This window comes from Anguilla anguilla, chromosome 17 (assembly GCF_013347855.1).
Source record: "Anguilla anguilla isolate fAngAng1 chromosome 17, fAngAng1.pri, whole genome shotgun sequence".
In the NCBI taxonomy this organism is placed as follows: Eukaryota; Metazoa; Chordata; class Actinopteri; order Anguilliformes; family Anguillidae; genus Anguilla; species Anguilla anguilla.
This window is the reverse complement of record NC_049217.1, coordinates 3,926,760-3,940,256: the sequence shown is the minus strand read 5'-3', so window position 1 is coordinate 3,940,256 and position 13,497 is coordinate 3,926,760. Positions and strand designations below refer to the sequence as shown.

Below are 13,497 nucleotides of genomic sequence, written 5' to 3'. Positions count from 1 at the left end.
GTAATTGCAGGGCTCCGTGTACAATGAATATGTAAATACGTGAAACCAGTTTTTGTGTAAAACTACTGTAGCGCTAACCGACACGAGGAAGTAGGGAGGTTAGCGCCGTGTCGAGTCACATGCCGGCAGCAGAGGCGTCTGGCGACGTGGGAGGATGAAGCTCGCTTTCTGCCGCAGCGGCGGTCTCTCCTTTTCTCTCGCGGCTGATTGGAGCGCCGTTGCCATGGCAACCCGTACAGCTTTGCCTCCAGGACAAAGGCGGCAGCTCTCCCTTTTAAAATCCCGGCCGTCTGAGTACGGCGTTGGAGACACACACACAAAAAATCAGAGCCGGGATTAACCAGCAATTTTTCAACTACAAAATGTAATCATGTTGGTTGCATAATCCATGTTCTCCTACTGCAGGGGAGAAAATGGTAGAATGATGTTCGTGACAACAAGCCGCAAAAATCTCTCTCAAAAAAAACTGTCTAGATCACGTTGGCCTCGTCCCATTCGTTTATCAAAAATCCTCTTTTCATTTTAATATGCGGTTGCGCTACTGTATGCTTATAATTTTAAATCATATTTAAAAAAAGAAGAATTCTCTACTAGCTATTGGAAGCGCTTTCTTTCCCACAAACACATGGGTTTCTTTCGTCAGCAACAATGGGGCTAACCATCTGGAACAGGAGATAGTGCCATGCAGAACAAGGGGGTTGAATTATAATTAACTGAGACGAGCCACTGGAGAAAACCCCTATCACAACTGTGGACATGCTTATGCATGAGAAAACACACACACTCAGTAGCACATTCATTGCACAAGCACTTTGTAGGCTACATAGACCATTAGCTGATTTGCCTTGATTGCTTTGATTTTAAAAAACGTATTGTAGACTATATGTATCAAGGCTCAGAGTCTAAGGCAAAGTATGAGGTGTTTCATTGCCAAAGCACATTGTTGTTGTTAATAACACCAAAAACAATCTATTACAACAACAACAACAATAATAATAGTATGCAGTAATTTTATTATGGTTATTTTATTATAGTTGTTGGTGGTAGTAGGAGTCTTGTCATAATGCTTATCACAAATTATGTCTGATAATATCTATTAAATATAGAGAGAGTGTGGAAAATATATTCATTTTAAAAACCTCCAAAGCCAAAAGGAATTTTCTAGATCTTCAGATCTTTAAATTTACCTCAATACCAACACAACACATTCGCCTACTGGAAAGCTTACTTTGAATAGAAAAGTTAAGCCAGAGCCAGTCTGGTTGCACAATAAAATGTGTTTTATGACTGCTTAAATTCAAGAACAATTGTGACAGTAAATAAAGAAACATGACAGTGGCGTAAATTAGCGATTCAAAATGGATGCCAGATCACGTGCGGTCAGGCTGAGCGTGGTACAGACGCTGGCTGGTGGGGTGTGAAAACGCACAATGGGTGATAAACGGCGAGGACCACACAGACTTTTAGGCTGACAATCTTCTGCCGGGAGATTTACGATTTACTACTTCAGAAACGCCCGACGAGGTCCTGAGCAACACACCGTCACCAGACTTCACTCAGTCCGCTAAAGCTTTCATCTGTGTTTGCACTGACTCGGGTTTCAGCCGGTGCCTGACTGTTTGTCTCTCGGCCGCATTAATAGGTCTACTGAATTCGCTGCACCGCGCGGATGGGATTTCGCATCTGTGCGACCTAAACAGTACTGATTACTTTGATGGGATCGACTGTTGAATCATTCTGAGGGCTCTCTCTATAGGCCGTTCTATCTAATCAAAATCTACTGATCTACCATTTGATTAATGTTTGAAACCCCCAACACTCCCCCCCCCCCCCCTCAACACACACATACACACAAACACAAAGGAGAGTCTCACCCATTTGTTAATGGCCAGCGATTACAATGACCTGACCCCACAATGACCACTCTTTCAATCCCTTCATAAAGTTTAGACATTTTTAACATCCTATTCATCAAGCTGACAGGCTGACATTTTGCATCGCAATATATCAAATACTGTTGCTTCATGTTGTACAAAGTAGTTTGTGTCCATGTTATCTGTAGTTCTTTAAAAATATTTTTCAGTTGTCTATTTAAAGGACACATTTGATGCTAAAAAATAATAATGATGTGGCGCCAATTCGAATGTTGAAATTTACCTCTTTAAGCTCTTGAGGAGTCAAGATTATGATTTTTTTTTTAAATGCTGCCGAAAGAAATTATGCCAATATTATGTAGATAGAACCATTGTTTATTTGGCTCCATCTCTCTGGTCTCTCAAAGCGCCTTTTCACAGTTATGAATAGATCATTGTATGAACAGACAATTTGTGTTCTGTCGCTCCGTTTTGTCGGAGGGAGAATTTAGTCCAAGCGACACGTCCGTCTACAGTTCACTCTTCCAATTTCTTGTCACACCATGCACTACCGAGCAAAAATGGGTTAAAATGATAATAACGCTTGAATATTAATAGTTGATTGAATTACGCACGGATTATGTGCCATATCTGCGCCCATTTAAAGTGTGACGTTTCCTTTTTAAAACAATAAATATTTAGCACTCTTTCCATTCCTTTTGGAAAGAATGTGCTGTCCATCACATTCTGTGATTGGCTACTGTACCGTTATTTTTTAGCTTTAGCCTGTATTTCCCAGAGTTCTTCACTAATTCAGTATTTCATTTATTTTTGCCACACACAGCAATGATTGCGCAAAAAAAATGTATTATGTTTTTATAACATGATATCCGCTGAATTCCGTGTGGTTTCAGCAGATTTCTTCTCCCCACTTTGAACCGGAGGCGGGGCCGGCAACTGACATCACTCATCTGTATAAAAGCGGCAGCTGTGACTTTGGATTCGGGCTGTCTGAGGCTGCAGTATAGGGCGCGCTCCCGCTCCAAACAAAGAAACCGTGTAGTAGCATCACATCTATTCTGCTGCAAGACCATCCTTTTCCCAACACCGACCCCACCTTCTTACTAAACCTGAAGCAACCATGACGGCAAACGGAACCAGCGACATGCTCAAGATCCAGTTTGGGCTCATCAACTGCGGGAATAAGTACCTTACCGCTGAAACCTTTGGGTTCAAAATCAATGCGTCCGCTACCACCATGAAGAAAAAACAAATTTGGACCTTGGAGCAGAACGGGGACGACTCCAACATGGTCTTCTTGAAGAGTCACCTGGGCAGGTATATCGCGGCCGACAAAGATGGCAATATCACAGGTGACAGCGAGACCCCCGGCGTGGACTGCCGGTTTATAATCACGGCTCACGACGATGGGCGGTGGTCCCTGCAGTCTGAGCCTCACAAGCGCTATCTGGGCGGCACAGAAGACCGGATCACCTGCTTCGCCCAGACCATCTCCATCGCCGAGAAATGGAGCGTCCACATTGCAATGCATCCCCAGGTCAACATCTTCAGCCTCACGAGGAAAAGATACGCTCACCTAAGCGCCAAGCATGACGAGATTGCCATCGACAGGGACGTCCCTTGGGGGGTCGACTCCCTGGTCACTCTGGTGTTTCAGGACCAGAGGTATCACCTGCAGACCTCAGACTATAGGTTCCTGAAAAACGACGGGGCGCTGGTTCAGAAGCCTGACAAGACCACTGGGTACACCCTGGAGTTCAGGTCTGGAAAGGTGGCGTTTAGGGACTGTGTTGGGAAATACCTAGCGCCTTCTGGTCCAAGCGGAACGATGAAATCTGGCAAGAGCTCCAAGGTCGGGAAAGACGAGCTGTTTGTCATGGAGCAGAGCCATCCTCAGGTGGTGCTGACCGCTGGCAACGACAGGAACGTGTCCATTAGGCAAGGTATGTTCAATCACATGTATCGATTCACACGTTGCTGCATTTTAAGTTCAGATGCAGCACGAGACACTCGATAAAATGCGTAATATTCTTTTCGCAAAAGGTGGTCCTAAAGCGGTTAAACTCATGGTGGCGAATATATATGTTGCTGTCAGGTAAAACGAACGTTGGTCAGCTAGCACGAGATCAGCACTGAAACGTTAAATAAAACCAGTGAATGCATGCAGGAATGAACCGTTAAACTACAATCGTCACAGGTTATGAACCGTAAATTAATTACAAACGAAACTGGGGACTCCTGTGTAGTATTACGACTCCTTCTCTGGGTACCAAAATGCAAATGCATCGTTAAGTTCCACAGACCACGAGGATGTAACAATGCCCTTGCTTCAGTTGCATACTTGGTATCTATGAGGTATATATAACATTAATACTAGGCTACATCTTGGGGAAATCTATGATCCATTTTCCACATCTTAAAAATTGTAAACTTAACTGTCTAAATGCACAAAACCATATTGCATTATTGGGATTCTTTTGTAGCACATGGCGAGGCCTTCATCTTACACAATAACATTAGATAAGCCTGCTTGGGAAGGGGTGTCCATCTTAATGAGATTATGAGTCACATCCAATAGGAGTCACACAGCATGGTCGCGCCTCAGAACAATCCATTTACATCTCTGGGAAATGCCGCATTTCACATACAAAGTATCAGATTACACATGCATTTCAGGGATATCATCGTAATGCTAATACTCTATAATAGCAAGAATGCTGAATTATGCAATTAGTACTCTTAGCAATGTAAATGGGAATCAGGACTGGGAGATTAAACTATAACTAGAGATTAAACTATAAAATAGCACTGGTGTCAGAAATGAAGTAAAATGTAAAAAAGTCTGCTGACATTGGTGTGTGATTTGACATCAGGAAAAAAGATATGTGCTGAGACCGATGTGTGATTTGATGACATCGACGTGTTGAAATTAGCAACTTGCATTTTGTGATGAAGAAGTATAAATTGGTTACTCAGCGATTTGACTGCTAATCTTCCCTGACAGATAATGAAAAGCTTTTTAAACTGCAGACTGGTACTTCGCATGCTGCAGTTTATCCCTCCTTGCACCGAAACGGTTTATTTTATTTTATTTTATTTTATTTATATTTCGTTCAGAAAGTCCTCCCAGACTGTTGTTCAGTTAACAAGCCCCCGTGTGCCCCACTCACAGCACAGCGATGCACAAACTCAATGCCGCTTGACGCAGCCTTGGCATGCAGGGCTCGGAGGCCCGTGCCGGACTGTTGATTGGGTGCCAGGTGCTTGGCGAGCGCACGCGGATTTTGTAGCGCGAGCTGCGGTGAGGGACCGGGGCCTTGGTTTTTCCTGCTCTGACTCTCAATAGGACCTTTGTGTGGGGCCGTTGAAAGGCTGCGGCGATGGCGCTTTGATCCCCGCTCCGGTCTCAATGAGCGATTTGTGAGGTGGGGCGGTTGAGGGGAGCATCTGCGCTGGATGCTACTGCTTCCTTCTGCGTGCTATGGAAGTCCCGGTTTTAAGATGAAAACGTGGTCGTCAGGGACACGTATCTAAAACAAAGAGTGGCCGTGTCCTACTGGATTTCTGAAGTGCTTGTGAAAATGGAAAAGATTCATTGAATATTCAAGTGCACACTTGAAACGTGTCATATTTTGTCACGTCAAGTTTTACGTGTAAAGCATATTTGGTATTTGTTCCAATCAGAGTACAGCGTGCAGGATGTGTCTCCTGGTTTGCCAAAGGACGCAGTAGTTTAGACTGCAAGTGATCTTATGTTTGTGATATTCAAACCTCATGTGTTCATGTGTGTCTAAGTGAAGCCAAAGGCTTCAGCAAGTAACATTGTGCAAGTGCGTGAGAGAGAATGTTTCTGTGTGTGTGTGTGTAAGAGAGAATTTTTGTGTGTGGTTTGTGTGATGATTGTAAGAGAGAGAGAGAGAGAGAGTGTGTGTGTGTATGTGTGGGTGTGTGAGAGAGAGAGTGTGTGTGTGCACGTATGTGTGCATGTTTATGTGTGTGTGGGTGTGTGCGGTGGTGTGGCTGCAGGAGAACAAAGGCCGTGTGGTCTCTCCAGGACTCTCTGTGCTCTCCTGCTGATCTGCTTCACTCTGCAGCCTGGCACACTGAACAATGGGGGCCCCATTAGTCCCTGAGCACAGGCTGTGGACAAAAATACCCCCTGCGTATGCTAGGCTAATGTGTTTGAACAGTCCTGGACCATTTCAGTCATTATGTGAGGTACGTCTACTATAGGACCGTATAGCATCCACCATGAGTGGCCCTGCCTGCCTGTTCAGGCTTTTGTAGTTTGGAGGGAGGCGGGGGCTGGGGCTGGTTTTTCCAAAAGCTGAAAAAACACTAAAATATTCAGACCTGGCTTACTACACACACATGCGTTGGTACCAATCACCTTTCAGAATTCAGTTTTCCAGAAAGGCAAAGAAGAATTTCACATTAACATCACTCTCTCAACACACATTCTTTTCCAGACTGATGTACAGATGTATACAGAGTATAATAGATTGCAAAGATTATGGTTAAATCACCTGTGCGAGCTTGATAATGATGTAGGCATGTATGTGTGTGTGTGTGTGTGTGTGTGTGTTAAAGCAACATAGTACTGAGGCATCGCCCTTCCCTGTCTCTGTAGTTTTCCCATAAAGACGGTGTGTGTGACCCCCCCCATGCATGAGGCACATGGAGGTGAGGGGTGAGAATGTGAGCTTGTCAGTGAAAAACTGACCTCCTGCCACGCTCGCTCTCTAAGACCCCCCCTCCCTCACCCCCCAGACCTTGCTCTCACTCCAAACCCCCTGCCCATGTCTGCGCCTTCCCTTCGCCTCACTTCAGAGGCATCTCTTTGAAATGCATCTCGTTTTGGCATTTAGGCCAACGGCTGCCAGAAAGGAGGTTGGAGCGCTCTGGTTGGTTCACGAAGGCGGCTGAGGGTGAGGCGCGAGAAAAATATGAAGAGGTAAAAAGAAAAACCTAGTTTCTCGCCATCCGCCGTAGCCAAACTGAACCCCTGACCGATTATGCGTGCTAGACCTGCAGCTGCTGTGACGTTCGTTCCACTCTTTGGATTTTGTATATGAGCCTGTGCCTGCATTTTCATATGAGGCAGGGTCATGGGAAGTGTATTTTGCTTATTAAGTGGCTCCTGGGTGTATGTGACCCACTTTCAGACAGCGCAGCTAAGGTTAGCACTGAGCTAGCTCATTACCCGTTGTGCACATTTACATGCAGGAGGAGCTGTGAAGGCCGGCAGGCCGTAGATGAGACCGTCTGTGAAAGACGGTGGTGGAAGCAGGAGGCCCACTGAAAGGGCGGTGGAGGAGGGGCAGGGATTTGCTGGAGAGTAGCTTTTTTGGAATGTTTTCTCAAAATTCCAAGTCGATGTTCTAGAATTACCTGTAGTGATTGTTACACCGGCGTTTGAATGATCACATAAGAATATTCTAATCACATATTTGTGATCTTACACCTTAAAGGGTTAATTTTGTCATGCAAGGATGAGACAGCACAAGGTCTGATGCCCCATTCGGCTCAGGATCGTCCTCGAACACAGGCACCGGCAGTTAGCCCTGTGAAGGACCCTGAAGGATTTATGCTGCCAGATGCCATTTTGTATTTGTGCGTGCATTATTTACACAGCTCCCTTGACTGAGGCCCAAAAGCTTTTTTCCCAAAGAACTTCCCAGCGCTTGTTGTGGGATCACGGACTGTGATGCAGGGCCATAAACACGTCGAATGAGGATGCCGCCAGCCAAGAGTTGTAACCACTGAAATTCTGCTTTTGCTCTGGGACTGATTTAAAGCACATTTGAACTCCTCCGTCGTCCTCCCCCACGGATCCCGCGCTCTAAGCGCCCGGTCTGGCCCACGTGTTTCCCATCTTCGCCCGGTCTCTTCGTCCTCCCTCTTTCAATCCCGCGCAGTTCTGTGGAAACTCAAGAGATCAGACATTTTGTACAGCGTAACCCCTGTCTCCAGTGAGCGAGTGAGAAACACGCGGAGGAGGAAATCATAGGGCTCTTACCAAAGAGCGTAAGATCAATCGCAGCTCGTTTCCATGGTGCAAACAAGAACCATGGTCACAATCCTCACTGTGCCAGAACAAACTACCCTCTCAAGTTCCTTGGTTTTTCCCAGTGGAAGGACTCTTCTTTCATTGTAATTCACTGCTCACATTCAATAGAATAGCTATGGGGGAAATGTAATGTGCCTAGATGATGTTATGTTAATAATTTAACCAATTTTATTATGACTTGGATCAATAGGTTGGAAGCACATTCATTTTATTCATTCGGTCCATTGTGTGAGGGGAACAATGACACAGAGAACTCGCTTGCATCGACGGTGTCTGTGCAGCGCGGGAGACGTGGAGCATTGGGCAATACCATTCGACGGCCTCGTTTTGTCGAATGGCGGCGCAAAAGCTCTCATTTGACCAGCCGACTGACCAATGTGGTGATAGGCTGACATCCCTCAGAAGTCGTACAATACAAGAAAGAATTTTAACCAGCATTTGTAGAGACCCAATTCTCTGTTAGTCATCCCTGCAAACCCCCTTTTCTGTAACACGGCTCTTAAATATATTCTCGTGCCAAGATTCTTTAATGAGAAGATTTTGCCCGTGGAACTGGACGTGGTCTGCAGCTAGGTCAGGACGGGTCCATCCTGTTAATGTAATCTGATTCAGGATCTTCGGTATGTGTGAAGGGCCCGTAATTCCCGAGGAGATTAACGCTGTGCGGCGTGGCGGTGTGCGGATCGTGAATGAAAAGGGGAGGGGCCGTGAGGTCACTGCCACGGGTCAGCGGCTCCATCTTGCTCGCCCACAAAGCCGCGGAGACCGCGAAGGATGTCGGCTGAGCAGGAAGTGGGCGGCGGCCGCCGCAATGCTACCGCGGCGGCAGAAAAAGCACACTGCACACAACCAGTCAGGCAAGAGAAAGAGAGAGAGAGAGAGAGAGAGAGAGACAGAGAGAGGGAGAGAGATTTGCAGATAATCTCCTGAAATCTCTGAGCTTGCTTCTCTGTTGCTCTTTAATGCTGATTTTCGCTTGGTCAGATGCTGGTTCAGATGATTAGGACTGTCTTGGCTGTCTGTTTGTTTCCATGTTGATGCTATACTGACTGTCATGTCACTCTTCCCCTGGCTTATCAAGGCATGGACCTGTCTGCCAATCAGGATGAGGAGAGCGACCAGGAAACATTCCAGGTGGAGATCAGCAAGGACACCAAGAAGTGCTCGTTTAGGACCTGCACTGGGAAATACTGGACCCTCACTGCCAACGGAGGACTGCAGTGCACTGCCTCCACCAAGTGAGTGTGACCCCCACCCCCCCCTCCCGAAACGCATCACACCCCCCACCCCAAAAAAACCACCCGTACTCAGGCTCCGGGGTCTGTGAGAATGGGGGCTGCTGCGGCTTCACCAGCCCGCCGCCCGCCTTCGGGCCAGAGAACGAGGTTAAATTCCCCGTGTCATTAGAGAGCATCAGCAGCCATCTGACATGCTGAGATCAGCTTAGCATGATTGCCATAAATTCCATCTAAACAATGTGTCCCCTGGCACGGATACAGCACTGCAGATGCACCAGCCCTCAACCCCCAATCCCCCTATCCCCCCCTCCCCCCCCCAATCCCATGAGCTCAGAAAATGGAGGCTTCTGATTGGCCCATGCTGTTGATGTAATATGAGCTCATGCCAATCAAGCTGAGAGGGAAGGCACTCATTCATTTCAAGGTACAAAAGGCCTTTTAAGCAATTAGGGCAATCGAGCAGTCTGCTGTATAAATCAATTTAGTTATACTACAGAAGCTGAATTAAAAACTTTTAATTACATTTTATGAATGCTGAGCTCTGAAGATTAAGAAAGAATATGAGCAGATTCTGTGTATTCATAACCATACAATTGTTCCTGCTTAGAACTGTATTTTACAAATGTAAGCCTGAAGGTAGCCTATGATCTAAAATTAAAATGACTAATCATTCTTGATTAAATCATTAAACTAAGCTAAATATTACTGGGAAAAAACTTTATGTGCATAAATTTCATCACATGGCCAGCTTGAAAGCACTCAGTGGCACAGTAATTCCCTAACTTGGTTTGGATACACTGGTGGGTCACAGGAGGGGTTGAGGTTGATTGCAAGACTCGGCTCACACATGACAAAACAACTCCCTGTACATTTTATGCATTCACATCAGTGAAACTGAACAGCCTCCTAGTTAACTGCTTTGCACTAGTTACAGTGTGCATGGATTTGGTTTGAGATATGTGTGAAAAAAATCAACATAAGTCTACATTTTAAATGTTTGATCACAGAAAAAAAAAAAATTTGCTCATTAAGTGGGTTGGGGACCAGGAATGGTTCTGTTTCTATTGGGGACCAGGAATGGTTCTGTGGGTTAGGGACCAGGAATGGTTCTGTTTCTATTGGGGACCAGGGATGGTTCTGTGGGTTAGGGACCAGGAATGGTTCTGTTTCTATTGGGGACCAGGAATGGTTCTGTGGGTTAGGGACCAGGAATGGTTCTGTTTCTATTGGGGACCAGGAATGGTTCTGTGGGTTAGGGACCAGGAATGGTTCTGTTTCTATTGGGGTCCAGGAATGGTTCTGGTTCTTTTGGGGACCAGGAATGGTTCTGTGGGTTGGGGACCAGGAATGGTTCTGGTTCTATTGGGGACCAGGAATGGTTTTGGTTCTATTGGGGACCAGGAATGGTTCTGGTTCTATTGGAGACCAGGAATGGTTCTGGTTCTATTGGGGACCAGGAATGGTTCTGGTTCTTTTGGGGACCAGGAATGGTTCTGTTGCCTGGATGCCAAAGACCTGGTGGTTGTGCAGGTTGACCAGGCATGGATCAGTGGTATTGTGAGCTCAGGTCAGGTCTGATGGAGTATACGCACCCTTCATCTCTCCCCCTTTGCTGAATGACCTAAAAAAGATACCATTGGGCATTATTGTGCCTTGTGCATTGAGTATGACACACAGCCTAAATCTTCATTTCATGAAAACTCTGGCAATCCGGAAAGGCTTGATTTGAGGATTGGGTTGTTTGTGTTTGGCTATAATTGATAACATGTGTTGTTTTTCAAACCAAAGACACAAATTACTACCCTGCTGACTTGTTCTGTCTGTTAATTATTATCCAATGTTTCAAAATCTGAAGCGTGAAAGTATTTGTTTTGTCTCCAGTTATTTAGCCAAAAAAAGGTTATTTATTCTGTACTCAGTTGAGTCCAGTTCATTTAACTGGCTTTCTTGTTAGAAATAACTCCTTCCTTCCTTTGCGGGGACAGAACTGCCAACTGCTACTTTGACATTGAGTGGCGCGAGAAGAAGATCACTCTGAGGGCCACCAACGGGAAGTACGTGGCGGCCAAAAAGAACGGCCAGCTTGCCGCCACGATCGACGCGGCAGGTGAGTGTCGGAGCACGCGTCGGCTGCTTCGCCGCCTGCGGGAGATTTCCGGTGACAAAATGGCCGGGCATCTCCCGGTCTCTGTCACTACGACGAGCGAGCGCCTGTTTGTTTCTCTTTCGCTTGAGATGAAGTGCTGCGATTGCGTCTGACTTTTTGTAGCATAGTTCCCTTTGGGAACAGTTCCTGGACGTTTTCTCTGTTCCTTTGGTGCAACCAAGGCTTATGGAGTATTTTTGAAGTATTTTATGAATTTTGTATTTTGTGTGCTGTGTCTTTGTCCAGTTTTATCAGACCAAAACTGTATGTTTTTTAATGTGATGAAAATATCTACTACCTAAATCATCACGCAGCACGTCCATACAGTTAAAATGTATCACGTTAAATCAACTTTAAGTAAATTGTACTCTGAAGGAGTGTATTTGTTCCCTCTTGAACTTATATGAACTCTCTTAAGAGTTAAATCAGCACTGAGCGTTTTGCAGTGTACCAGATTAGTGACCGCAAAGACGGGGTTTGGTTTTCGCTCTTTTGGAGAGCTCACGGAACGAACCCGACACTTTAGGCCTTAACGCAGGGGTCCTCAATCTTATCCAGATAGGGCCGGTGTGGGGGCAGGCTTTTGTTCCAGCTGAGCAGTTACACACCTGATTCTACTATAATCAACCACTAGAGTAGAGTCTTTCCTAAGGACCTTGATTAGTAGAATGAGGTGTGTCGCTGCTTGGCTGGAACAAAAGCCGGCACCCACACCGGCCCTTTCTGGATAAGATTGAGGGCCTCTGCCTTAATGTGACCGCTCCCTCCGTGCGCCCTTCCAGGCGACACCGAGGAGTTCCTGATGAAGCTGATCAACAGGCCCATCATCGTGCTGCGTGGCGAGCACGGCTTCATCGGGTGCCGAAGGGTGACCGGGACCCTGGACTGCAACCGCTCCTCCTACGACCTCTTCCAGCTGGAGTTCCACAACGGGGCCTACAGCCTCAGAGGTGGGTCCCTGGGGCGGGGTTCGGGCTCGCGGCGGGGGGGCCTGGCGTCACGATGCCCGTTCGTCTGCACGTGTTTCCATTGCACACCCTTTCGTAAACCCGCTGCTGTCAATAGTCACCTCCAGTTTATCATGAGAACCTCTGTCTCTATAACGGAATTACAAATAGCTGGTTCAGGATCATGGTACTTTATAGAAGGTAAAGTCCCGTGCCTCATCATCATTAATATAGACAGTGGTGATGGCTTGTGTGAAAGTGATGTCATCAGTAGATATGATCACTTTGTTATTAGTTTTCCACTGCCCCACTAATTTTCACACCATACCTCAATATGCATAGCAGTCCCTTGTATCCAAACCCATGAAACCAATTCAATGCCTTGGTTTACTTTTCTCCCGGCTAATTAACTGAACATTTAGCGCTACTGATTGCTGCTGATTGGCCATATCGTCTGGAAGATCATGATTTGAGTAGCAGCAGCACAGATAGACCAGCTAGATATAAGTACATGCAATTCAGCTTTTTCAAAAGAACCATGTTTGAAGGCAGTCACACCTCCACCACCGTGTGCATAGCTCAGCTAACATCTGCTAGCGCCTAATGACCGTTCAGCTCTACCGCTAAACTCCACGCGACCCCTGACCCCTGACCCCCGTCCTTCCCCTGTCAGATTCCACCGGGAAGTACTGGATGGTGGGGAACGAGTCCTCGGTGGTCAGCAGCAGCGACGCGCCCGTGGAGTTCCTGCTGGAGTTCTGCGACTACAATAAGGTGGCCATCAAGTCCTCCGAGGGCAAGTACCTCCGTGGGGACCACGCCGGCGTGCTGCGGGCCACCGCCGACGCCATCGACAGCTCCACCATGTGGGAGTACTAGACGCACTTTAGCTAACCGCCGTGGCTTCCCGCTTTATTTCACCTTTTCAGGTCAGGTTTGGGGTTTTTTTTTTTTTGTTGGCGGGGCTGGGTCTCGGTTGGGGGGAGTCCGGGGCCGTGCCCGCTGGTTGACCGGGCACACGCACCTGGGTTGCGTTGGCAGATTAGCCCAGGGCTTAAAGGTGTGTGTGCCCCCTCAACCTACTGGTCGTGGCCATATGCTGACCCCTCCACTGGACTGAGTCCCGCCAACAGTTTTCCTTTTTTTAACAAAAAATCTGTGGTTTTGCATGCATGCGTGGGGTTCGGACGGTTGAAAGGGACGCACGCCGTCCATGGGGGGG

The 13,497-nt window shown here is 46.7% G+C and overlaps 1 protein-coding gene across 1 annotated transcript; it reads left to right on the top strand.

Annotated features, from left to right (window-relative positions):
• Positions 1 to 2,845: 2,845 nt before the first annotated feature.
• On the top strand, positions 2,846 to 13,254 carry LOC118217330 (fascin-like). Its single transcript, XM_035399241.1, has 5 exons — positions 2,846 to 3,817; positions 9,026 to 9,182; positions 11,168 to 11,289; positions 12,111 to 12,278; positions 12,949 to 13,254. Exons 1-5 carry the CDS (start codon positions 2,995 to 2,997, stop codon positions 13,152 to 13,154), a joined length of 1,476 nt encoding a protein of 491 aa, XP_035255132.1. The 5' UTR covers positions 2,846 to 2,994; the 3' UTR covers positions 13,155 to 13,254.
• Positions 13,255 to 13,497: the final 243 nt, after the last annotated feature.